The sequence below is a fragment of the Aotus nancymaae genome, unplaced genomic scaffold (assembly GCF_030222135.1).
Source record: "Aotus nancymaae isolate 86718 unplaced genomic scaffold, 86718_ANA_hifiasm-v0.15.2.pri h1tg000029l, whole genome shotgun sequence".
Classification (NCBI taxonomy): domain Eukaryota; kingdom Metazoa; phylum Chordata; class Mammalia; order Primates; family Aotidae; genus Aotus; species Aotus nancymaae.
Genome location: NW_026988442.1, coordinates 26,391,253 through 26,417,902, shown reverse-complemented (window position 1 = coordinate 26,417,902; position 26,650 = coordinate 26,391,253). Strand labels below are relative to the sequence as shown.

The 26,650-nt window shown below is 42.7% G+C and overlaps 1 protein-coding gene across 4 annotated transcripts in view; it reads right to left on the bottom strand.

Annotated features, from left to right (window-relative positions):
• EYA2 (EYA transcriptional coactivator and phosphatase 2) overlaps positions 1–26,650 on the bottom strand; it is a 342,073-nt gene that overhangs the window by 106,285 nt on the left and 209,138 nt on the right. For all 4 annotated transcript variants that reach the window (XM_064382489.1, XM_064382490.1, XM_012467361.3 and 1 more), the window contains exons 6-7: positions 14,496–14,563; positions 12,413–12,590 (exon numbers count right to left, since the gene is read on the bottom strand). In XM_064382489.1, coding sequence (XP_064238559.1) covers positions 12,413–12,590; positions 14,496–14,563 — 246 coding nt within the window. The remainder of the gene's footprint in view (positions 1–12,412; positions 12,591–14,495; positions 14,564–26,650) is intronic.

Below are 26,650 nucleotides of genomic sequence, written 5' to 3'. Positions count from 1 at the left end.
CAGGTCCCAAAGCCAGCATCTAAGTTGTGTTGTTGCTTAAGCAAGATGTTTTAAGTTTTTTTTTTTTGAGACAGAGTTTTGCTCTTGTTGCCTAGGCTGGAGTACAACAGCGTGATCTTGGCTAACTGCAACCTCTGCCTCCCGGGTTCAACCGATTCTCCTGCCTCAGCCTCCCGAGTAGCTGGGATTACAGGCACTCACCACCACACCTGGGTAATTTTTGTATTTTTTAGTAGAGATGGGGTTTCACCATGTTGGCCAAGCTGGTCTCGAACTTCTGACCTCAGGTGATCCACCCGCCTCGGCCTCCCAAAGTGCTGGGATTACAGGCATGAGCCACCATGCCCAGCAAGCACAGATGTTTTAAAATGCATGGCTTTTTATTGTACTTTACTATCCTTATTTAACTAATGAGGGAACTCAGGTTTAGTGAGGGACTTACTTGCCCATGTGATTCTGCCAATGAGTGGCAGAGTTAGAAGTAAAAGTTGGGCCTGTCCTTGTCACTAGAGGGTGACAGAACTGTAAAGCAGCATGGAACCTTCGAGAACATCCCATCCCATTTTCTTACTTTACAGTTTCTGGGGTTAGCTCCCAAATGTATGCCACAGACCCCATCTTTCCTGCCACAATTGCCAACTCTTGGATCATCAGGGGAAAATGCCTTTGTCTAAAAATACTTGGCTATGGAGAGTTTTTTCTACTCTGAAAGAACTATTTCCCTTTAAAACCCAAGGGACTGAACTTTGTTTATTTAATATTTGTAAAAGCTTCTTAGCAGACTAAGGCCATAATAAGACGTGATTTTGCGTTGTCAGGAGTGCTGGGCGTTCTCCACCTCCCCGGAGTCTTCAGGATGCAGCATGAGAGATTCCCAAACACTGAGCTAGCAAAGACTTTCCTCTGGAGAAAGTTCACAGATGCTGAAGAGCAATGTAAATAAGGTCTTTTCTGGTTCACTTGGTAGTTTAAGGGTACTGAGCTTAGAAAACATCTGTCACCCCCATTAAAACCGGCAAATATTAAAAAGAGGGGTAAATGCTAGTTATCTAAGACATATCTAAAATAAGGTCTGTGTGAAACCAATTTTGCAGGGATACCAAAAAAAAAGCAGGTGGTTACCCAACCATGCACATTCATGAGAATGCGGAGTGATACGGCGTGGATCTGTGTCCGCGCCCAAATCTCCTGTCGAATTGTAATCCTGAGTGTGGAGGTGGGGCCTGGGGGGAGGTGACTGGATCATGGGCGTGGAGTTCCCATGAATGGTTTAGCACCATCCCACCTCGTGGCCCCCACACCCCCCCAACGGTGCTGCATAGTGAGTGAGGTCTCACGATATTTGATTGCTTAAAAGTGTGTGGCACCTCCCCCCCCCACTCTCTCTTTCTCCTGCTCCGACTATGTACGATGTGCCTGCTTCCCTTTTACCTTCCGCCACGATTGCAAATTGCCTGAGGCCTCCCCAGAAGCTGAGCAGATGCCAGCATCATACTTCCTGTACAGCCTGAGGAGCCAAGAGCCAATGAAACCTCTTTTCTTTACCTGGGATTACAGCCACAGATCACCATGCCCAGCTAATTTTTATATTTTCACCATGTTGGCCAGGCGGTTCTCAAACTCCTGACCTTAAGTGATGTGCCCGCCTCGGCCTCCCAAAGTGCTGAGATTACAAGAATGGGCCATCACGTCAGGCCATTAAACCTATTTTCTTTATAAATTACCCAGTCTCAGGTATTTCTTTATAGCAATGAGAGAACAGACTAATACAAAGAGTAAAATTTCAAGGTCACAGTCAGAGATCCATAGGATAAAGCAATTTATGTAAACTTTTCTTGGAGTCATTTCATTCTTTTTCTTTCTCTCTTTTGATGTGTTTACCTATTTAACAAGGTTACCAAGGCACAAATGACATACAATGAGCTATACATAGAGTACACAATTTCTTCAGTTTTGACGTATGTACACATCTGTGAAGACACTGCTACGGAGAAATGCCAGATATAGGTGAAGGGGAGGAAGGCAGCAAATCACGCTGCCATGTGTGTACCTATGCAACAATCTTGCATGTTCTTCACATGTACCCCAAAACCTAAAATGCAATAAAATTAAAAAAAAATCCCCCCCAAAAAAAGATAATAAACAAATCCAGCATCCCAAGAGTTTCCTTGTTGTCTCTTTGGATAATCTCTTTCTCCAGTTCCCTTCTGCAGACAACCACTAATCTGCTTTCTTTGACTCTAGGCTTTAGTTTGAATTTTCTAGAGGTTTAAACAATTGGAATCACATAGTGCATGTTCCTTTTTCTGGCTTCTTTTGGTCAGCATAATTGTTTTGAGATTCAGTTCATGTGGTTTATCGATACTTTTTTTTTTTTTTGAGACAGAGTCTCACTCTGTCACCAGGCTGGAGTGTAGTGGTATGATCTTGGCTCACTGCAACCTTTGCCTCCCGAGTTCAAGAGGTTCTCCTGCCTCAGCTTCCCCTGTAGCTAGGATTACAGATGCGTGCCACCACACCCAACTAATTTTTGTATGTTTAGTATGTTTTTTAAGTTTATGTTGGCCAGGATGGTCTCGGGCTCTTGATCTCGTGACCTGCCTGCCTCGGCCTCCCAAAGTGCTGGGATTACAGGCGTGAGCCACCTCGATCAGCCCAATACTTCATTTCTATTGCCAAGTACTATTCTATTGTATGGATATATCATAATTTGTTTATCCATTTGCCTGTGGGTGGACATTTGGGTTGATTGTAGTTTTCAGTTCTAATAAGGCTGCTATGAACATTTATTCACACATCAGTCTTTATATGGATATAAGCTTTTTATGTTTATTGAGCATGATTGCTGGGTCATATAATAAGTAGTGTTTAACTTTTAAAAAAATGAATGGGGCTGGGCATGGTGGCCCATGCCTATTATCCTAGCACTTTGGGAGGTCAAGGTGGGAGGATTGCTTGACTCTGGGAGTTTGAGACCAGCCTGGGCAACATAGTGAGACCCCATCTCTACAAAAATTACAAAAATTAGCTGGGTGCGGTGGCACATGCTCGTAGTCCTAGCTGCTTGGGAGGCTGAGGCCCGAGGTCGGGGCTGCAGTGAGCTATGATCACAACACTGCACTTCAGCCTGGTAACAGAGTGAGACCCTGTCTCAAAAATAAATGAATAAATAAAAGAAACAGGTGAATTATTTTCCATAGTGGTTGTACCATTTCATGTTCTACCAGCAGCAGCTGAGCGTTCTGGCTGCTCCACATCCTTGCCAGCCTTTGGTATAGTCAGTCTTTGCGATTAAAGCCATTCCAGTGGGTATGTAGTACTGTTTCATTGTGAATTTAATTTGCATTGCTCTAATGATTAATGATGTTTGGCATCTTAATCATGTTCTTTTGGCCATCCCTGTATCTTCTTTGGTGAAGCATCTGTCATCTGTTCAAATATTTTGCCCATTTCTTTGTTTTTATTTATCTTTTGAGACAGGGTCTCACTCTGTCGCCCAGGCTGAAGTACAGTGGCATAATGGCTGCCTGCAGATGTCCCAGGCTCACAGGATCCTCCCGCCTCAGCCTCCTGAGTAGCTGGGACTACAAGTGAGCACCACAACACCTGTCGAATTTTTGTAGGGATAGGGTTTCCCCATGTTGCCCAGGCTGGTCTTCAACTCTTGGGCTCAAGCAATCTGCCTGCCTTGCCTTCCCAAAGTGCTGGGATTACAGGTGTGAGCCACCACACAGAGCCTGCTCATTTCTTTATTTTTTATTATTTTTTTGGAGATGACTCTCACTCTGTCACCCAGGCTGGAATGCAGTGGCACAATTCTGGCTCACTGCAACCTCTGCCTCCCGGGTTCAAGCGCTTCTCCTGCCTCAGCCTCCCGAGTAGCTGAGATTACAGGCACATGCCACCACGTCCAGCTAACTTTGTATTTTTTAGTAGAGATAGGGTTTCACCATGTTAGCCAGGCTGATCTCGAACTCCTGACCTCAGGTTATCTGCCTGCCTTGGCTTCCCAAAGTGTTGGGATTACAGGCATGAGCCACCACGCCTGGCCCTGCCCATTTCTTTATCAGGTTGTTTGCTTTCTTATTATTGGGTTTTGAGTGCTCTTTCTATATTCTGGGTACACGTTTTATTAGAGATATGCCTTGCAATTATTTTCTCCTGGACTATGGATTTTTTTATTCTTGGAACAAATTTGTATGAAGTCCAGTTTATATTCTTTTTGGATCATATTTTTGGTGTTATGCATGAGAAATCTTTGCTTAAATCAGAGTTACAAAACTATCTCTTATGTTTTCTTATAGAAGATTACAGTTTTGTATTTAAGTCTATGATCTGTTTTGCATTTTTTATGTCATATGAGGTATGAGGTATAGATATTCAGTTGTTCCATGTCTTTTTTTTTTTTTTTTTTTGAGACAGACTCTTGCTTTGTCACCCAGGCTGGAGTGCAGTGGCACGATCTCTGCTCACTGCAACCTCCACCTCCTGGGTTCAAGAGATTTTCCTGCCTCAGTCTCCCAAGTATAGAATTACAGGTGTGCACCACCATGCCTGGCTAATTTTTGTATTTTTAGTAGGATGTGGTTTCATCATGTTGGCCAGGCTGATCTTGAACTCCTGACCTCAGGTGATCCACCTGCCTTGGCCTTCCGAAATCCTGGGATTACAGGCTTGAGCCACTGTGCCCAGCCGTTCCAGTATCTTTTATTGAAAAGACTGTCCTTTCTCCATTTCTCCATTGAATTGTCTTTTGTCAAAAATCAAGTGACCACATACATGTGGGTTAATTCATTTATTTACTTTGGAGACAGGGTCTTACTCTGTCATCCAGGCTGGAGCGCAGTGGTATAAACACTGCATCCTCAAACTCCTGGCTGAAGCGATTCTCCCACCTCACCTTCCTGAGTAGATGGGACTGCAGGTACAAGCCACTGCCCAGATTATTTTTATTTTGTAGAGACAGAGTCTTGCTATGTTGCTCAGGCTAGTCTCAAACTTCTGACTTCAAGTGATGTTCCCTCTTCAGCCTCCCAAAGTGCTGGGATTACAGGCATGAGCCACTGCGCCCAACCTATTTTTGAACTCTCAATTCTGTTCCATTGATTTATTTGTCTATCTTTATGCCAATGCTTCATTGTCTTAAGTACTGTGGCTTTAAAATGCATTTTGAAATCAGGTTGTCTTAGCTCTCTAACTTTGCTCTTTACCAAAGTCACTGTGACTCTTCTAGGTCCTCTGCATTCCCATTTAAGGTTCAGAAACAGCTTGACAATTTCTAAAAAAAAAAGTCTGAGATGTTGATAGAGATTGTGTTAATCTTATAGATCAATTTGGGAAGAGCTGGCCTTTTAACAATATTAAGTCTTCTGATTCGTGAACCAGGTATATATCTCCATTTATTAATGCCTTCTTTAACTTCTCTCAGCAGTTTTATAGGTTTCAATATGAAGTCATGCATATCTTTTGCTAAATTTAATCTTGAGTATTTAATATCTTTGATGCTATTTCAAATGGCATTTAAAATATTCTATTTCCTGTTGTTGATTTTTAGATATTTACCTAGTACCCTGCAACACTGCTAAAATAACTTTTTAGATCTAAAAGCTTTTTCATAGATTCTGTCAGATTGTCTACATAGGTGACCATGTCATTTTATCTCTTTACTTCATGAAGTTTTACTTCTTTTCTTATTAAAAAAAAATTTTAAGTTAAATAATCATGTCTTTGGATTAAAATTATTATAATATTTAACTGTCTGGGTTAAAGTGAATTCTTAAATAGCTTTTCAGTAATCATGATTTACATTTGCATGTTACTTAATAATTGCCAAGGCACATTTTCTTTTCTTTTCTTTCTTTTTGAGACAAGGTCTGGCTTTGTCACCCAGGCTGGAGTGCAGTGGTGCCATCTTGGCTCACTGTAACCTCCACCTCCCAGGTTTAAGTGATTCTCCTGCCTCAGCCTTCTGAATAGCTGGAATCGCCGGGGTGCGCCACCATGCCCAGCTAATTTTTATATTTTTAGTAGAAACAGGGTTTTGCCATATTGGCAAGGCTGGTCTTGAACTCCTGACCTCAGGTGATCTACCCGCCTCAGCCTTCCAAAATGCTGGGATTACAGGCATGAGCCATGACCATGCCCAGCCTTTTTTTTTTCAATTTTCACAACAGCTCGATAGACTAGTTAGGGCAGATACAATGATAATGATGATTTTTTTTTTAATTTGACAAATAAAAATTGTGAATATTTACGATGTACAACATGTTTTGATATATGTGTATATTGGGTATGTCTAAATCAAGCTAATTAATGTATCCATTACCTCACATTTTTTTTTTTTGAAAACCCACTCTCTCGGCAAGTTTCAAGTGTATAACATGGATATGGTCTGGCTCTGTGTCCCTACCCAAATCTCATCTTGAATTGTAACTCCCACAATTCCCACGTGTCATGGGAGAAACCCAGTGGGAGGTGACTGAATTACAGGGGAGGGTCTTTCCTGCAGTCTTCTCATGATAGTGAATGAGTCTCACAAGATCTGATGGTTTAAAAAAAACAGGAGTTTGCCTGCACAAGCTCTCTCCTTGCCTGCTGCCATCCACGTAAGATGTGACTTGCTCCTCTTTGTCTTTGGTCATGATTGTGAGGGTTCCCCAGCCATGTGGAACTGAGTTCTCCATTAAACCTCTTTCCTTTGTAAATTGCTCAGTCTCAGGTATGTCTTTATCCGCAGCATGAAAATGGACTAATACAAATACCTTATTTATTAATTATAGTCACCATATTGTATAATAGTTCCCCTGAACGTCTTCCTACTAACTGAAATTTTGTATCCTTTGACCAACTCCTCCCTCCCTCCCCCCTCCCTCCCTCCCTCCCTCCCTCCCTTCCCTCCTTCCCCCTCCCTCCCTCCCTTCCTTCCTTCCCTCCTTCCTTCCTTCACTCCTTCCTTCCCTCCTTCCTTCCCTCCTTCCTTCCCTCCTTCCTTCCTTCCCCGATACTTGTGGTAAGCGTGTGTTCTTTGCTAATACAAACTTTTAGTGTTATAAATTTCCCTTTAAGTACTGCTTTAATTATATTCCATAAATTTTGATATGTTTGTTTTCACTTTCATTCAATTGAAAGTGCTTTTTAATTTCCCATTGATTTCTTCTTTGACCCATGGGTCATTTAGATGTATATTATTTAGATTCTGAAGATTTGGGAACTTTCCAAAAGTCTTTCTGTTATTTATTTCTAATTTAATTCTACTGCTGTCAGAGAACATGCTTTGTATGCCTTGATTCTTTTAAAGGTACTGAAACTTGTTTTATGGCCCAGAATATATTAATATTTATCTTGGTAAATGTCCCATGTGCACTTGAAAAGAATGTGCATTTGCTGTTGTTGGGTGGAGTGTTCCACAGATTGCCTGTTACATGTCGTCTTTTTCTTTCACTCCGGATCTTGTTTTCCTCTCCAGAGAAAATGACTATTAACAGTTCTTATTTATTGCATCCTTCCAGAAATTCCTTATAGGGTATGAGTAAATATGGGTATTAACCTACACTTAAACTTTTAAAAAACTCAGGCTCATATTACACTTGTAATTCTGCCTCCTGCTTTTTTTTAAGCTATCACAATAGCTTAGAGAAACCAGTATTAGCATAAATATATCTATCTTATTGTTTTTAACAGCTGTATAGTATGCCACTGGTGGATACACCATGATTGATTTAACCCTGCTTCCTGTTAATGGCATGGTGTCCAGGTTGTTTCCAGCCTTTTGCTATGATGTTGTTGCAATAAATATTCTTTTTCTTAAAAAAATAAATATTCTTGATGTGACTGACTTAAGGACCATGAGATGGGGAGATTATCCTGGATTCTCTGGGTGAGCCCAGTGGAATCACAAAAGTCCTTATAAGGGACGGGAGCAGGAGTTAGAGATGGAGATGAGGTGAAATAAGTAGAAATTGGAGTGATGCAGGGTAATGAGCCAAGGAATGTGGGTGACCTCTGCAAGTGGAAGGGGAAGGAAGTGATTCTCCTCTGGAGCCTCTAAAACTATAATCCTGCTGACTCCTCGATTTAATTCAGTGAGAGCCATGTTGTATTTCTTACCTCCAGAACTGTAAAATAAGCACTGTGTTGTTTTAAGACACAAAGGTCATAATAATTTGTTACAGCAGCAAGAAGAAACTGATACCGTCTCCAAACATTTCTGATTGTACCATACTCATCAGCAAAAACTTTTCCACTGCACAGATTCATCATATATATTATAGAACAAACATAAACAAAAATTTAAAAGGATAAAGGGGATATAACAAATGTTTCAAAATGCATTTTTGTATGTATTAATGCACTAACAGTTCAAACCCTTGTGGTTATCACAAAAGTTATTTGCATAATAGTATTAATAAATTTTTAATCAGAGTGAAAGACAAATATTCTTTTTACTTAAGTGTTTGTACCTATGTCAAAATTTATCTTTAGGATAAATTCTTAGATCTTGAACAGTTGGGTTAAAAGGTCTATGTATTTTAAATTTTGTCAGATGCTGCCAGATTGCATGGGAGAGCCTTCCAAATTTCCTCTTGAGAGATTAAAAAAATTCTTCTTCTATTGGTAAAGGGAGTTGATCTTAGAAGTTAAAAAATCCTTCAACTTTTTTTAGAGAATTTGTATCATACTTAAAAATATAAAAAGAAGGCCAAGCATGGTGGCTCACACCTGTAATCCCAGCACTTTGGGAAGCTGTGGTGGGTGGGTCACAAGGTCAGGAGTTCAAGACCAGTCTGGCCAATCTCTACTAAAAATACGAAAATTAGCTGGGGTGGTGGTGGGCACTTGTAGTCCCAGATACTCAGGAGGCTGAGGCAGGAGAATCACTTGAACCCAGGAGGCGGAGGTTGCAGTGAGCCTAGATTCCACCACTGCACTCCAGCCTGGGTGACAGAGAGAGAATCTCTCAAAAAAAAAAAAAAAAAAAAGTAAAAAGAAAAATATCTGTAAGCAACCAATGCTGATTTGGTTTTTCTCTTGAGTAACATGAGATGTTCAGATTCTGCCCTCAACATCAGCAAATTGCCCTATAATCATCTGCAAATTGTTGGCACTTCACACACAGCTTAATGCATGTCAATGCAGAGTGTCCTGTGGGGGACGTGAGTGGGGAGAGCACCAAAATACTATATCCAGGCAGTGCACAGAGTGAGTGTGATCTGTCAGTAAACCTCTTGAGCCTCTGGAGTTTGGAACCAACCACTCAAGGATATCCTGGATAATTTCAAAAGTAGAGTTTTTATGGGAAATTTAAAAAGAGAGCATGAGTGTGTGTGTGTGTGTGCGCGCACACACACACACATATGCTTAAATTCCCTTCCTTTACAGTGAACACTGGAAAAAAGAGGCAGGAGACCTCGGCTACAGCTGACCATTATTTACCTCATTAGATTTTATGTCAGCTTGTTAGACACACAGTAAAAACCATTTCAACCACTTATTGTTGAACCTTAGATCATGGGATAAAGGAAGAACAGGGGGAAACAAGACAGAAAAATTTCAAAGAAACACAATGAGCCTTTATGTTCACTCCTGATGGGAATAAAGAGAACCTTCCCACAAAACCCAAATTCTGGGGAAGCAAGTTTTTCCTTTGCCTTTCGGCTCACCATTGAATTATAGACGGATAGTGGCATCTGCTTGATGATTTCCTGCTTATAGTTCCTCTCTGTCCTAATTTCTCATTAGTGTTTTGTTTTCCTCTCCTTTGTTGAAATGAGATTGGAAGAACCACATTCTGAAAACCAGGATGGCCAAAGATAATTCAAGATGATGACAGAGAAAAACTTTGTTACACTTCAAACTCTTCAAAGAATGTTGTTAAATAGGTACTATGCGTTCATTAAATACTCTGAGATGGGATCAATACCAAAATCAATGCCCAAGCCCTAAACCTTTTAAAAAGTTGACTTTATTTAACATGCTTTGCCGTATTTTCTACATTTGTTGTCAAACTAAGGATAACTCACTCACTCCCAGCGATGGAAAATTTAAGGGCTAAAATCAACAGCTACACCAAGAACCCCAGGAACAAAACAGGTGAGTCTTCCCTATTGTTTCTTTGCTAACAATCAACCAATTCAAATTTGTTGATGACTGTCTCCACACCATCTCCACCCCACTAGCTTAGCTTCTGCAAAGGCTTTTTTTCTGAAACTAAGTAGGTTTCAGAAACGAAGACAAAAGAAAAAAACTCGGTGGTATCTACTGACATTCCAATGTATTGCTGCCATGTTATTTAATGTTGATAAGCCAAAACCATCTTGTAAAAGAGAAGATGTGCACAGCAGATCTGTGGAATGAATGACTGAATCCATAGGCTGATGCATCAGTTGCATAGGGACATTACATACCAAGTTCTGTGACCAGAGAGGGGAACAGACATGGACTCTGCCACGTGATGCTCATAGTGTAGGTGAGATCCACATAAAGGTTGTGGATATGTATTGTTTTTGTTCACCCAGTGTCTCTTCTGTCTTCTTGTAGTTACAGTGATCTGGGTTTTTTTTGAGATGATCACCTCTTCCTCACTCTCAGTCTCTGCTAGTTGAGGTAAGGCGGACCCCAACTCTAGCTCCAGCCATAGGCATGAGCCCAAAGTCTGCTGCCTCATCCCAGCATTCCATTCCACTGACCACAGAGATTGGTTTGGGGATGAGCATGAGACCTAAGCTTTACTTGGGACTTTTGCAGAAATGGCTAAGAAGGAGGAACTCTGTTTGCTGAGGTGGATTAGCAAACAGGATTAAGCTCTGGGTAGCTGGTGGCCATCTTTGCCACCATAGGGGAGGAGCCTGCCTGAGAATGAAATAAACCCAGGAAAATTCAGAGCCAGAAGGAAGAGAGAGAGACTAAGTCCCAACATTATCATTGGAACACCTGGACCCAGCCCTAAACCCTTGTACATCTTGATTACATATGCCTAAAAATTCCTCTTTTTTTTGTTTAAACTAGTTTGAATTGGATTTCTTATATCTTTTGAAGCAAAAAAGTCCTGGCTAATAAAAAGGGTTTCCTAAAACTACTGTGCCATCAGAAATGAACATCCTTAAAGACATCCCCATTAAAAAATAGGCAAAGGACATGAACAGACTCTTCTCAAAAGAAGACATACATGTGGCCAACAAGCATGTGAAAAAATAGTATCACTAGTCATTAGGGAAATGCAAATCAAAACCACAATGATATACCATCTCACACCAATCAGAATGGCTATTACTAATAAGTCAAAAAATAACAGATGCTGGCAAAGTTACAAAGAAAAGGGAATGCTTATACATTGTTCATGGGAATGTAAGTTAGTACAGCCACTGTGGAAAGCAGCCTGAAGATTTCTCAAGGAACTTAAAATAAAACTACCATTCAACCCAGCAATCCCATTACTGGGTACATAACCAAAGGAAAATAAATTTTTCTACCATAAAGACACATGCATGTGTGTATTTATTTATTTTTTGAGCTGGAGTTTCACTCTTGTCACCCAGGCTGGAGTGCAATGGCGTGATCTCAGCTCACTGCAACCTCCGACTTCTGGGTTCAAATGATTCTCCTGGCTTAGCCTCCCTAGTAGCTGGGATTACAGGTGCCCACCACCACTCAGGCTAATTTTTGTATTTTTAGTAGAGGTAGGGTTTCACCATGTTGGCCAGGCTGGTCTCAAACTCCTGACCTCAGGCGATCCATCTGCCTTGGCCACCCAAAGTGCTGGGATTACAGGTGTCAGCCACCATGCCCAGGCTTCTATTTTTAGTAAAGGCAGGGTTTTACCATGTGGCCAGACTAGTCTCGAACTCCTGACCTGAGATGATCCCCTGCCCCAGCCTCCCAAAGTGCTGGGATTACAGGTGTGAGCCACTGTGCCTGGCCGGTAATATTATAAATACTACCAGGGTGCATCAACTCCAAGGCCTACACGGACCAGGCAGTAATGAACATGGGGTGAGCTGGCTAGATGTGGAATTGGGTGAGTCCTTTCTGAAAACAGCAGACACACTTAGTTTTAATCAAGTGGTGTTCCTTGGGAATGTGGCTACTATGGATCTTCTTTCAAGAGAAGCCAGAAATTAGAATTTTTAGGTATTAATAAAATTTTCTGACTTTTAAACATAAATGCAATTAAACACATGCACAAACAGAAAGGTCAACAAAACATGTCTGAGAGATGGATTTAACCCTTAGGTGGCCTGTTTGCTACAACTGGGACCCAAGTCCGGGTCCTTCCTTCATAGAAGCTCTCAGACCACATCCATGAATGACCCTTGGATAACCTGTTTGTCACAATTGGGACCCATGTCTGGGTCCCTCTTTCACAGAAGCTCTCAGACCACAGTCACGAATGGCCCGCCACAGTGACTGCACTTACCGGCAAGTGACTCGGAACTCTGGTTGGGGATGTTGTGAGATGCCTCCTGGAGGACGTAGGTAGACGTGGAGAGGGGCGAAGGGCAGATGCTGCTGGCTGGGACGTAGGGAGGGTTGTAGGATGAGCCGTAATACTGGGGGTACTGGCTCTGGGGGAAGCCGGGGTAGGAAGGATAGTCCTGGGAAGAGAAAAACAAACCAAGAACATGTGTGAGGAAGCCTTTCTGGACCTGGGCCATCGGCAAGTCTGGCCACTCTGTCTCTCTCTCTATTAGAATAAAAGCTCTCTGTGGGCAGGAACTGTCTTCATTTTGGTTTCCCAGAAGCAGATGCTGGAGCAAGGATTCAAGTGCAAGGAGGCTGTTTGGAAGGTGAGGGAGACACCAGCAGGGGAGTGGGGAGTGAGACAGCGGACGCGGGACGGCAGCCTGCACAGCGGCTTCTATGGTAGTGACTGGAGCTGAGTCCTATGAGGAAAAGCTGAGATGGTCTAAAACCCACATCTCAGAACTGCTTCTCTCAGGGGTCAAGGGAGTGGACGGGTTTATACATCAACTTGTCAGTCTTTGAGAGCTGCTCCCAGGGGGCTTTAATTCCCAGGCACTTCCTGCCTGCCCCATGCACTGGTTCTAGAAAAGCCCCTCAGGGCCCAGCATGCGGATGCTAGCAGGCGGAGGTCCACAGGCGGTCCTCAGGGATATAGATGTGGCCCTGACGGCACCTGTCCTGGTCACTGTTGTATCTTTTGCACCTGAAACAGTGCCTGGTATATACAGTAACTCAACGATTTATTATTAATTTATTAACAACAAATATTAATAAAAAAATAAACAAATGCATTAACAATTAAGACCACCCCCCCCCCCCCACACACACACACATACCACACACACACAAACCTAGGAGACTAGGTGACGTTTTATGTTCATGGGGAGGAGGTGCAAATACAGCACCTCAGCATTAGGGGTCCAGAATATTCTATGAGGGAGTCATGGAGATCAATTCAATAGCTGCCAATCACCTTTGATCAAGCTTTGCTTAAGCAAACCAGTGATTCCAATTCTCCAGTAGTCATTGTTTCAAATATTCTGCCCCACTATCACCAAACCAGTGCTTCTCAGCCCTGCACAGAACTGATGGAAAGTCCTGCTTCCTGGGCCTCACCCCAGAGCTAGGAGTCAGAGTTCCTGGGGGAGGGGTGGTCAGTGTTCCTGAGAAACATAGATTTAATGGAGAAATGGACAAATACCCAGGGTTAAGAAGTACACTTTAAAAAGGACTGTTTTATTTACAAGCATTTTATCTATGTACATCGTACATTAGGAATAATATAAAAATACATGAAACAATTTTTACATTTGCTAAGTTTTAAATTATTTAGATTCTCATTGGAAAAGAAATTGTATATTCCTCATATCTAAATATGTTAAATATTCTTAAAGCCCATCTACCTCAGGGTGGTTCTGTTTTAATGGTAGCCTGAAAGCAAGTTGAACCTTTTGTTTTGAAATAATTTTAGTTTTACAGGGGAGGTGTACACACGGCAGAATTACTGCATACCTTTAGCAGATCCACTCTTAACTCACTTTGTAAGTGACACCAAGAGAATCAAAATGCTAGCCAATATTCACCTTTAGAGGGTTGACTTCGCTCAATTTAACAAGCATATATAAAGCCCCTACTGTGCGCTGGGCTCTCACCACTAGGGATGCAGAGGTGAGCAAGATATATAATATGGTACCCCTTGAGAAGCCCATGGTCTGGTGAAAGAACCCACCCATTTGTATTGATTTATACCAGATTCAACAGTCATGGGTGTCTTGGGCCCAGGTCAAGATGGAACATACTTGTAGATCTCCATGACATCTCAGGAATCTTCTAACAATTCCTACGTCTCTGCCTGTATACTGCATCCTTTCAGCAGCCTTTTGCACAATCTAGCCCCTGTAGTCTCCAAACCCAGGTAATAAGAGGCAGGTTCCTAGTCGAGATCATGTGTGTGCATGGGCTCTCTGGGGGCCCTGATGTAAGGGAAATGTTTCCAGAAAGAACTGAGGAAAGAACCGGGAGGAAGCCATGTCTACCTGGTGCACACTCCCGAATCCAGCTGCGTTGCCCAGTCCGTTTCCTCCTTGATAGAACCCCGTCGTGCCTGCGGGAAGGAGGAACAGGGTACAGGTTAGGTTTCTTTTTCTTTGTTTCTATATATATATATATATTTTTTTTTTTGAGATGGAGTCTTACCCTGTCACCCAGGCTGGAGTGAAATGGCACAATCTTGGCTCACTGCAACCTCCGCCTCCCAGGTTCAAGCAATTTTCCTGCCTCAGCCTCCTGAGTAGCTGGGGTTATAGGCCCATGCCACCATGCCTGATTAATTTTTTGTATCTTTAGTAGAGATGGGATTTCACCATGTTGGCCAGGCTGGTCTCGAACTCCTTATCTCATGATCTGCCTGCCTTGGCCTCCCAAAGTGCTGGGATTACAGGCGTGAGCCATCACACTTGACCCTTTCTTTTTTTCCTTTTTTAAAGCAGTTGTCAGCATTTCATGAACCTCCCTCCATGTGGCTTCAAGGGTGATAGCTGGGCAGAAATTCTGGTTCCCAGTGGTAATGCCTCACACCAGCCTTCCTAAAGCAACCCAGGTGATAGTTGTCAACACTAATCCTATGGCAATGCCTACTGCCAGCATCACCACGGCCTCCTGGGTGCTTCCAAGTGCTTGCTGATGTGGCCGTGGCTGTGGCTCACGTGGCCCCTAAGTCTCTGGGTCTTCCTCCATCTGGATGGCATGTCGGCGGTCCAGACGCAAGAGCCAGATCAGGTTTCTTACAGTCAGAGAGGAACATGCAAAGAGGATGCCATGGCAAGGTGGGGTCTTTGAGGTCTGACAGGCTGGGATGGAACCTGTGACTTTGGTTACCAAATTTCTTTGAACCTCAATTTCCTCAATAGATGAGGAAAATAAATGCGTCCTTTTCAAAGGGTTGTGGTGAGAAATAAATGAGATAGTGCCCACTACTCAGATCCTGGTCCTTGAAAATTATGTTTTTAAAAAATTTGAGGCCAGGTGTGGTGGCTCATGCCTGTAATTCCAAAGCTTTGGTAGGCTGAGGTGGGAGGATCACTCGAGCCCAGGAGTTTGGTCATTTAAGTGTTTAACTTAAAGAAGTGGCCAAACTGTTTTCCAAAGTGGCTGTGCTATTTGCTTTCTTACTAGGAATACATGAGAGTTCTAGATTCTCCAGCATTTGGTAGTTTCAATCTGCTTGATTATAGCCACTTTAGTAGTCTGTTCAACATAGTGAGATGTCATCTCTACAAAAAATTTAAAAATTAGCCAGGTGTGGTGGCGCATGCCTCTAATTCCAGCTACTTGGGAGGATGTGATTGTATTTCATTGTGGCTTTAAGTAGCATTTCTGTAATGACTAATGGTGTTGGGCATTTTTCATGTGCTTTTTAGCCATTCACATATCTTCTTTGATGAAATATCTACTCAAATCTTTTCCCTATGGAATCCTAGTCAAATCTTTTTAAAAAGTTAAGAGACCTTTTATTACTGTTATAAGAGTTCTTTAGATATTTTGGACCCAAGTTCTTAATCAGATACATGATTTGTAAATATTATCTCCCAGTTTGTGGCTTATCTTTTTCTTAATGGTATCTTTTGAAGAGCAAAAGATGGTATGCTGCCAATTTTTTCTTTGTTGGATTTTGCTTTCATTGCCTAACTCAAAAGATCCGCTCTTATGTTTTCTTCTAGAAATTTATAGTATTAGCTCTTATATTTAGGTCTATGATCCAATTTAAGTTAATCTTTGTGGACAGTGTGGAATAAAGGCTTAATCTTTTCATATATATATACACACACACTTATTTCAGGACCCACTGTATAAAGTCTATCCTTTCCTCCACTGAATTATTTTATTATTTTAAAAATTTTTTGTGGGTACCCAGTAGGTGTATATATTTATGAGGTACATGAGATGTTTTGATACAGGCATGAAATATGAAATAAGCACATCATGGAGAAGGGGGTATCCATCTCCTCCCCCACTGAATGACTTGGCACCTTTGCCAAAGATAAACTGACCATAAATGAGAAGGCTTCTTTCTGGACTTTATTCTGTTTCACTGAGATATCTATCCTATACTAATTCCATCCTGTCTTGATTACTGAAGCTTTATGTTTTTTTTTTTTTTTTAGATGAAATCTTGCTCTTGTCCCCAAGCCTGGAGTGCAGTGACATGATCTTGGCTCACTGCAACCTCCGCTTCCTGGGTTCAAGAGATTCTCCTGCCTCAGCCTTCCAAGTAGCTGATTACAGGTGCCCACTCCTATGCTCAGGTAATTTTTTTGTATTTTTAGTAGAGATGGGGTTTCACCACGTTGGCCAGGCTGGTCTTGAACTCCTGACCTCAGGTGATCCACGTGCCTTGGCCTCCAAAAGTGCTGGGATTACAGGCATGAGCCACTGCACCTGGCCTATGGTGAGTTTTGAAGTTAGGTAGTATGAGTTCTCCAACTCTGTTCTTTTTCAAGGTTGTTTTGGCTCTTAGTTTGTATGTCAGTTTCTACTAAACGCCATCTGGGATTTTGGTAGGAATTAGACTGAATCAATAGACTTCTTTTAGAAGATGAGGTCAGATAAGAAAGTTGGGGCTGGATGCTTCAGGACCTGGAAGCCTGGAAAGTAGTTTGCATCTGCCAAAGGAGCATGGAGTGCTGACGTAGGGACCGGAACAACTCAAGGCACATCTCTAAACATTCGCACGAGTTGCTGGTTAGAAAATAAATGGCTGCTCAAATGAGTGGTGATTGACATCAAACAAGAAGCTTCTAGAGTCCAAGGCTGCTTTTTATAAAGTGGCTGGAATGAGCACAAGGGACTCCAGGAAACTTACTTTCCAGGGGTGGGGCAGGAGAAGATAAGAGGATAATAAAGGAACCACAACACCTCTAAAATTATCCAAGATGATGGATCCATTAGGAACATAGGATTTTAACCCTTGCTCTGCATCAGAATCTCCCAAAGAACTTGAAAAAAAAAATCTGAGGGCCCTTCCCACAGATAGTCTGATATGAGTTAGTCTAGGGTTGGGCCAGGCATCAGTATATGAAAACAACAGCAACAACAACAACAACAACATCAACAACAACAACAAATCTTTCTAGAAGATTCTAGTGCACACTAAGAATTGAGAACTAATAGTCCATGCCAAATTCTTTATGGTACAAATGGGGAGACTGAGGCCCAAAGAGGGAAGGCAAACAGTGCTGATCCTGAGCTTTGGTCTCAGCAGCAGAGAGGGCCATGAGCCTGTCTCCTGCTTCCCAGCTCTTTCCATGGCAGCACATGGTTTTTCTACAAAAACACATTGAGGCCATTAATTAGTTCACTCATGCATGCATGCATTCACTTATTCATTCCACTGAGATTACTGAGTGCTTTATTCACCAACCATTGTATTAGGCACTTTGTATATTACTGCACTTAATCCTCACATTGATCCTGAGAGGAAGGTATATAGTTGCTATTCCCATGTTCTATACAGAGAAACTGAGGCTTAGGAATGGAACTTTTCCTAAGTCATAGAACTGGTAGGCTGTGGAGCTGAGATTAATTCTTTTATTCATTCATTTATGCAATCAAACAAAATATGCCAGTATAAAGGAAAAAGAATAGGAATGACAGAAGATTTCTCATTGGGAACCAGGGAGGCCAGAAGGAAATGGCAAAACATTTTTCAAGGGCTTAAGGAAAAGAATCATCAACTCAGAATGCTGTATCCAAAGATAATATCCTTCAGGAATGAAGGGAAAATCAAGACATTCTCAAATGAAGGAAATCCAGGGGAATTTTTTTTACAGCAGATCTACCCAGAAGGAATTGGTATAAGAAGTTCTTAAAATAGAAAGGAAATCATAAAAAAGCTGGAAACATCAGGAAGGAAGAAAGAAAAAGGAAAAGAATAAAAATATGTGTAAAGTCATTTAAGATAGTTCCTCTCTATGTGGCTGTATACAATTTGGTTCATTTGTTTCATTAAAAAAATTTTATTTGATTAAAAAAGTTTTAATTTTTGTGGGTACATAGTACGTATATCTATTTCTGGGCTACATGAGCTATTTTGATAGAGGCATGCAATGTGTAACAATCACGTCAGGGTAAATGGGGTATCCATCACCTCAAGCATTTATCCTTTGTGTTATAAACAATCTAATTATACTCGTCTAGTTATTTGAAAATGTACAATTAAATTTTTGTTAACCACAGTCAACAAAATTTTTTGTGACTATAGCACAGCTTAAACTTCAGGCTGGGAATCCCACTCTGTCCTCAATCTCCTGCCTACAGACATTTAGCAGAAGGTCTAGGTTAGTCTATTCCATTCAAGGTCTGTTTGGTTCTGGTTAGCATGGTGACCCTACTTGCAAAAGCTTAGGAAGCCACCTGTCTCAGAAGACTTCTGGCTGCAGTGTTTTCTCTTCTGATTTCTCTTTTCTTTTGCAGCAACCTTCTGAATGATGACTCCGGGCCAGTTTGGAAACAAATAGGCCATAGTCTTGTCCCTTGGTATGCTTTCTCCAAAATAATCTCTTGTTTATTTTCATTCTGTGACCCAGAGTCAGCTGAAGAATGGACAGCTGAACAAACTGCCGTGTGAGGGCAGCCACAGAGTGCCTGCAGTGAGGAATCCATCCTGTGCCAGGGAGGACCCAGGAAGAAGGAGGCTCATGGCCCCAGAAGTCTTGTGCCACAAGATGTGGTCTCTGAAGAGTTTTGACAAACAGACCTGGCTTGGTGCTGGAATGTGAAACACTGACCTCTTGCCTTCTTCTGCCAGTGAGGGAAGGCAAGGATGAGATGAAAAAAACATCCTCTTCAGGTGATGGTGCCAGGTCTCCTGGGGGTTCCCTAATATTGATTCATCCCTTCTCTCTCATATTAATAGAATCTGTTTCTAAGCTGAGCACATGGCTGATTAGAGAAACTACAATTCCCAGATTCCCTATGGCTAAATAAGGCCATAGGGAGTTCTGGACAAGGGGATAGGAGTAAATTTTGAAGGGAAGGGGCAGTTTCTCTTTCTCCATGGAATGGGGCCATCTTGGATCATGCAACTGAGCAACAAGACATAAGGAGCTTGGATCCCCATCACGTTTGCAGACCAGAACAGCCACATTAGTTAGGACTTATAGGTGAGAGAGAAATGCCCTTCTTACTTGTTGAAAACATTGTTATTTTGAGACTCTGTCAAAGGCAGAGAACTGCTACCTTTTTTTGGTTGATTGGTTTTCCTGGTTTTTAAGTAAAAGTAGCCTCCAATGCCTGACTCATTAAAATAATTTTTTTTTTGAGACAAGGTCTCGCTCTGTTGCCCAGGCTGGAGTGCAGTGGCATGATCACGGCTCATCACAGTCTTGATCTCCCAGTTTCAGGTGATCCTCCTGCCTTAGCCTCCTGAGTAGCTGGGACTACAGGTGCATGCCACCACATCTGGCTAAGTTTTTGTAGAGATGGGGTTTTACCATGTTGCCCAAGCTGGTGTTGAATTCCTGGGCTCAAGCAATCTACCCACCTTGGCCTCCCTAAGTGCTCGGATTACAGGTGTGAGTCACCATGCCCAGCCAGCAAAATAATTTTTAAGTGGATATTCATTCATTCATTCATTTGCTCATTCATTTCCTCAGGCATTCAACAATTCATTTCCTAGTGATGTACCAAATATCAGTGTGGCAGGCTCTGTTTTAGATATGGTGTTGATGCTGACATTCAGGTAAGAGAGACAACAATCAAATGAACAGATACATTAGGAAGTGAGATAATTCCAGAAAGACCAAGATGTAGTGATGCTTCTGCACAGCACTACTGAAGTGTGGACTGCAGATTGGTGCCTGCCCACAAACCATTTATTACCAGTCTGTGATGAGATAAATAGAGAAATTGAAAGCCACTATGTTTATTACCAGTCTGAGATAAATAGAGAAATTGAAAGCCACTGAGATAGAGAAATTGAAACCTCCAGAGCAATTTAATACAGTACTTTATGCCTGCCAAGTCTAACAAAAAAAATCAGGCTTTTAATTTATTAAAAAGTTATAAAATAAAAATTAAACAAATTTAAATTGTTTTAAACTTCATTGTTTTTCAGTCTTTTTTTCATTATTGCCACCCTTCTCCAAGGATCCTTTTTAGGGTTTTTTTTCCTCCCCTAATTGCCCCACTCCCCATGAAATTGTAGTATTATAGTTAGACTGTATATCTGTTTCAGGACTGTATGCATATTTGTACTTTACATACTAAAAGAATAGATGTTTTTGCTCCACCCCCAGGGACCATTTTTTCCTCTTTTGGGATGACATTACCCCTACTGAGGGAAATCTGGTGACTCATTTTTATTTTGTTTTACACTAAATAAGGGAAGAAGAGCTTGCCCTTCACGACAGTGAGCATGAGAAGCACTGGGTAACATAGTGCCTGAAGGTGGCCTTGGTACCTGGTATAGTTTGGCTGTGTCCCCACCTAAATCTCATCTTGAATTGTAGCACCCATAATTCCCACATGTCGTGGGAGGGACCTGGTGGGAGGTAACTGAATCATGGGGCCAGGTCTTTCCCATGCTGTTCTCATGATAGTGAATAAGTCTCATGAGATCCACTCTCTTGCCTGCTGCCATATAAGATGTGACTTTGCTTCTCTTTTGCCTTCCACCATGATTGTGAGGCCCCAACAATAACCATGTGGAACGTGAGTCAATTAAATCCTTTTCCTTTATAAATGACCCAGTCTCAGGTATGCCTTTACTAGCAGCATGAGAACAGATTAATACAGTACCCCAGTGAACAGCGTCTCTCATGTTGGACGCTGTGCTGGGGATGCTATGTACAGCGACTTGTGTGACACTGATGTCTACGCTCTAAGGTGGGCATTGTCCTTCAGTTTATAGAAACTCAGAGTGGGCAAGGTCTCATGACCCATTATGAGCGTCTGAGCTGAAAACGGCTCCTCCTTCACACTCACTAGGTTGGCCATAATAAAAATAGAAAAAGAAAAAGAAAAAAAGTGTTGGTGAGGATGTGGAGAAATGGGAACACTCATACACACTGGCAGAATATAAAATGGTGCATAAAAAAGCTGTGGAAAATATTGAATGATTCCACAAAAAGGTACATGCAAAATTACCATATGACTCAGCAATTGTACTTCTGGGTTTGTACCCAAAAGAACTGAAAACAAATATTTAAGCAAAAACTTGTATACAAAAGTTCATAGGAGCACTACTCACAATGGCTGAAAGGTGGAAATGACTCAAGTGTCCATTAATGGCTGAATGGATAAACAAAATGTGGTCCAGCCATACAACGGAATATTATTCAGCCATAAGGAGGAATGAAATTCTGTACATGCTACGTACAGCATGGATGACCCTTGAAAACATTGTGCCAAATGAGCCTGGGCATAGTGGCTCACACCTGTAATCCCAGCACTTTGGGAGGCCGAAGAGGGTGGATCGATTGAGACCAGGAGCTGGAGATCAGCCTGGGCAACATGTTGAAATCCCATCTCTACTAAAAATACAAAAAAATTAACTGGGCATGGTGGTGCACGCTTGTAGTCCCAGCTATTCTGGAGGCTAAGGTAGGAGAATCATCTGAGCCTGGGAAGTTGAAGCTGTAGTGAGCCTAGATCATGCCACTGCACTCCAGCCTGGGCAACGAGAGTGAGACCCTGTTGTTACTGGTGGAGGGTCTTGATTATTAGTCGCCCAGGTTCTTGGTGTTTTGAACAAAGGACTGGACAAAACACACGAAAGCAATGAAAGAATGAAGCAACAAAATTACAGTCCACAGAGTGGGAGCAGGCTCAGGAGCCCTGGTTACAGAGTTTTCTGGGGTTTAGATACCCTCTAGAGGTTTCCCATTGGTTACCTGGTTATGCCCTATGTAAATGAAGACTTGGCCCATAGCCAGACTATTGGTTGCAAGGAAGGACCAGAGGCTAAAGTGACAAAGTTATACCCTATGCAAATGAAGACTTGGGCCACAGCAGTCTGATTGGTCATGAGAGGCAACAAATCAGAGGTACTTTCCCCTTTTCATCTGCAACACAGTGGTAAAGGGGCAGGGGGTTGCAAACGGAGTAGCCTCCGATTCTTTTGTTACTTGGGTGTGCAGAGGTGGGGTTTTCCTTTTGATACAGTTCTAGGAAGTCGGCACAAATTGGCCTTAGGTTCTCTGCCTCCAGACCCTATTCTCCTGTCTCACAACACACACACGCACACACACCCCCCCAAAAACATTATGCCAAATAAAATAAGCCAGACATAAAAGACCATATACTGAAGGATTTGTATTCACATAAAGTATCCAGAATAAGATAATCTACAGGGACAAAAAAGTAAGTTTGTGATTGCCAGGGCCGGAGGATGGGGTATTAGAAATGACAGTTTAAAGGTTATGATGTTTCCTTTAGGGGTGATGAAAATGTGTTGGAATTCACAATATTGTGAATGCACTAGACGCCACTGAATTGTATACTTTAAAATGGTTAATGGTTAATTCTGTGTTATGGGAATTTTACCTTAATTTAAAAAACAAAACTGCTGCTCCCGCTACATCCCCACAGTATCCCCATGGCCTGTTTCTCAGGCTTTGGCAGTGAAAGGAAGGGCACAGAGAGGCCCAGAAAGATCAGAACCCCTTCCTTCTACCACACTCCTGGGCACCCCACACCTTGATGCCTGAGAGAAGAGACTGTATCTGAGTTTCACAGCTGCCTTCATCCCCACTCAGGAGTTCAGGGAACAATTCCCTCCTACTTTGGCACCGACTCATGCCCCTTTCCCTCTTTTTCTTTCATTATGTTGGCAATATTATAACCCAATGTTAACCAGGCTGCTGAGATTCACCGCAGAAGGCTCTTCTGGATGGAGGGAAGACAAGCTGGGCCTAGTCCTACCAGACAATGCGAACCCCTGAGATCTGAGATCACAAAACAGCTCATGTGCCAGAGCTGCTCAGAATCTGGGTGAGACTTGGGATCTTCAAAATATTTTCAGTTTGAAAGATCCATCCTCCCTTATTACAGCTGCCAGGAGAGCAGCTACGTGTACCTTGGGAAGTGAGCATGTTTTGTGCACTGATCCCAGAGCCTGATGCCGTGCCTTCCTGTTTTCCCAACAACTGGAGATAATCGCATAGAAGAGTCAGCGCCTGCCTGTGATACTGGGGTGAACTCCCTGTGAACTCAGCCCCAGCTGTGCAATCCAAGGGGGCACTCCAGAGGGGCCTGTTCAATTCCAGATCCCATTTTACTTGGTGGATTAGACCATCGAAAAATCCTATCTATATGGATATATTTAATGGACAGACACTCAAGAAAATGCTGAGGATGTGTACATTTTCTGGAAATTTCCCCTCAACTTCTGTGCTGAGGAAGTGCTCCCGGGGTGGTGGTCCGAGGTGGACAGTCAGATGTCTGTCTTTCTTCCTGCGCTAGGTATTCCTCATGTCATCATGTGTGAGAGGTGGGAGGTGAGCCCAGGATTCAGGTAGGAAGGCAAATCTGTCAGGGCTATGTTTTGAGACACTGCCTTGGGATTCTTCCTCCCAGATAGTCCCATTGTGGATCATGGCCCTAAGCTAGGGCATAGCAAGGTGGAAAGAAGGAATAGCAGAAATGAGTTACCCTGGCTCTTGAGTTCCCAAGTCCTCCTGAGAGTCTGGGAGGACCTGAGGTATACACCAGTGCTTCTCAACTCTGTGAGGAAGAATCCGATTTCAAGTGTTGAACGCTCGGGACTAGACATGGTTCACGACATGTGGTCAGCATGCAACTCACACCACAGGCAACTGGCCTTGTGATGCAGCAGCCCCAAACTTGTCTACGTCCTGTGCAATGAGATGAGCATATGATCATGTGCTTGATGTTGTGGCCACATCTAATTGCTGTAAACATTATTTATTACTTTTTCTCTCAGTTCCATATTTATGTTACTGTAGACCAGTAATAGTTTGTGGACTGGCTCCCGTTGGTGAACCAACTATGAATTAGATTGAGGTAGGCAAAATGGCTTACTAGGAAACATGGATTAAGAGGGATTTTCTTTTCTTTTCTTGTCTTTTTTTTTTTTGAGACAGGGTCTCACTTTATCGCCCAGGCTGAGTGCGGTGGTGCCATCATAGCTCAATGCAGCCTTGAGTTCCCACGCTCAAGCAATCTACCCACCTTGGCCTCCTGAGTAGCTGAGACTACAGGCATGTGACACCATACCCAGCTAATGTTTTCTTGTATTGTTTGTAGAGGTGGGGTCTTGCTATATTGCCGAGGCTGGTCTCAAACTCCTGGACTCAAGGGATCCTTCTTCCTAGGCCTCCTAAGTGCTAGGATTATAGATGTTAGCCTCCATGCCAGGCCTGATTTTCTTAAAAGAGGGCAATTCTTCAAGTCTAGGGAAATAGGATAGGACAAGAGACAAGGGAAGAAAGAGGGTAAAGAGATGAAGATGGGTCAGGCGCAGTGGCTCATGCCTGTAATCCCAGCACTTCGGGAGGCCAATGCGGGCAGATCATTTGAGGTCAGGAGTTCAAGACCAGCCTGACAAACATGGTGAAATGCCGTCTCTACTAAAAATACAAAACTAGCTAGGCATGGTGGCGGGCGCCTGTAATCCCAGCTACTTGGGAGGCTGAGGCAGAAGAACTGCTTGAACCCAGGAGGTAGAGGTTGCAGTGAGCCAAGATTGTGCCATTGCTCTCCAGCCTGGGCAATAAGAGCAAAACCCCGTTTCAAAAAAATTATAAATAAAGAGATGAAGATGAGCAGCCTTAGAACTTTCGCTTCTGTGTGTGAAGAGTCCAAGACCAGCAGCATCCAAACCTTACAGGCCCAGCAAGTGACATCAGTGAGGGAAGGAGATGCTGCAGGCACAGTGATACAAGGCTTCAGTGCCAGGGAACAAAAGGGGATGGTGGGGACTGTGGCAAACTGGAATGCCAGGCTGTGTTTAGGGGCCAGCGGTTTGTGGCAGATACCACTTGGCCTCCTCATAGGCACGCCTGATTCCTCACTCCCTTCATAGCTTCCCTCTGTCAAGGCTGAAGACTGAGTCTTGCTTTCCTGGCCTCCCTTGCACGATGTGATACTGGATCCTTGCTTCAGGATGGTCATGTTATCTTGCTCTGGCTAAGGAGTCTTATGGGAAAGACTTTTCTTTTGTGCCCCTCCCCACACCTCCTGCCCTGAATCATGTGAGGATGTGACTGCAGCCATGTTGGGCCATGGAGCCATGAGAGTAGAGGCAAAAGTCTCATAGACTGAGGCCAAAACGGTAAAAGGATAAAAAGAGTCTGATTTTTAAGTATATAATTGAGCTGCCAAACTAACCTTGGGGTAGAGACTTCTTGTTAAATACACAACAAATGTGATTATAGGTTTAGTCAATGTTAGTGGGGCTTGTTATTACTTGCAGCTAAAGCATTCCTCACTGATGTAATGCTATTCAGCTCCAGCCAACTTCTGCCTCACAAGAATGTGTCTGATGTAGCCAGGCTTCTGGATTTGTATATAAAACTCTCAACTTTTAAATGCAGGTAACAAATACAAATTAGTTGGACAAACAAAACAAAACAAAACAAAATAAACGAACGCATGTTTTTTGGGTGGAAGGGGCTAGTTTGGTTTGTGCACATTTTCCTCATGAGCCCACCCGAGACCCTTCTTGTTATTTATTTGTTTCCTGTCATCCCCCATCACTCCACAGGCACTAAGTCTGGTGGGCCTGTTGCATATTCTCTTGTTTGCACGAGCAGTAGTATAAAACGTGCACTAGTGTTTCGGGAGCAGGCATTCGTTTTTGTACATTCTGTGTGTATTGTTTTGTGAGGTTTCTGTTTTCTCGTTAAGACCCACCCATGTTGCAGTGGGCACGTCTCTCCTCCACCACGTGCATTCTGTTTTAAGAGACAAGTTCTTGCTCTGTTACCCAGGCTGGGGTACAGTGGTGCGATCATAGCTTACTGCAGCCTTGAATTCCTGGGCTCAATTGATTCTCCTCCCACAGCCTCCCAAGTAGTGGGGACTACAGGTGTGCACCGCCACACCTGGCTATTTATTTTTCTAGAGATTGGGATCTTGATACATTGCCCAGGTTGGTCTCGAACTCTTGGCCTCAAGCGATCCTCCCACCTTGACCTCCCAAAGCACTGGGATTACAAACATGAGCCACCAT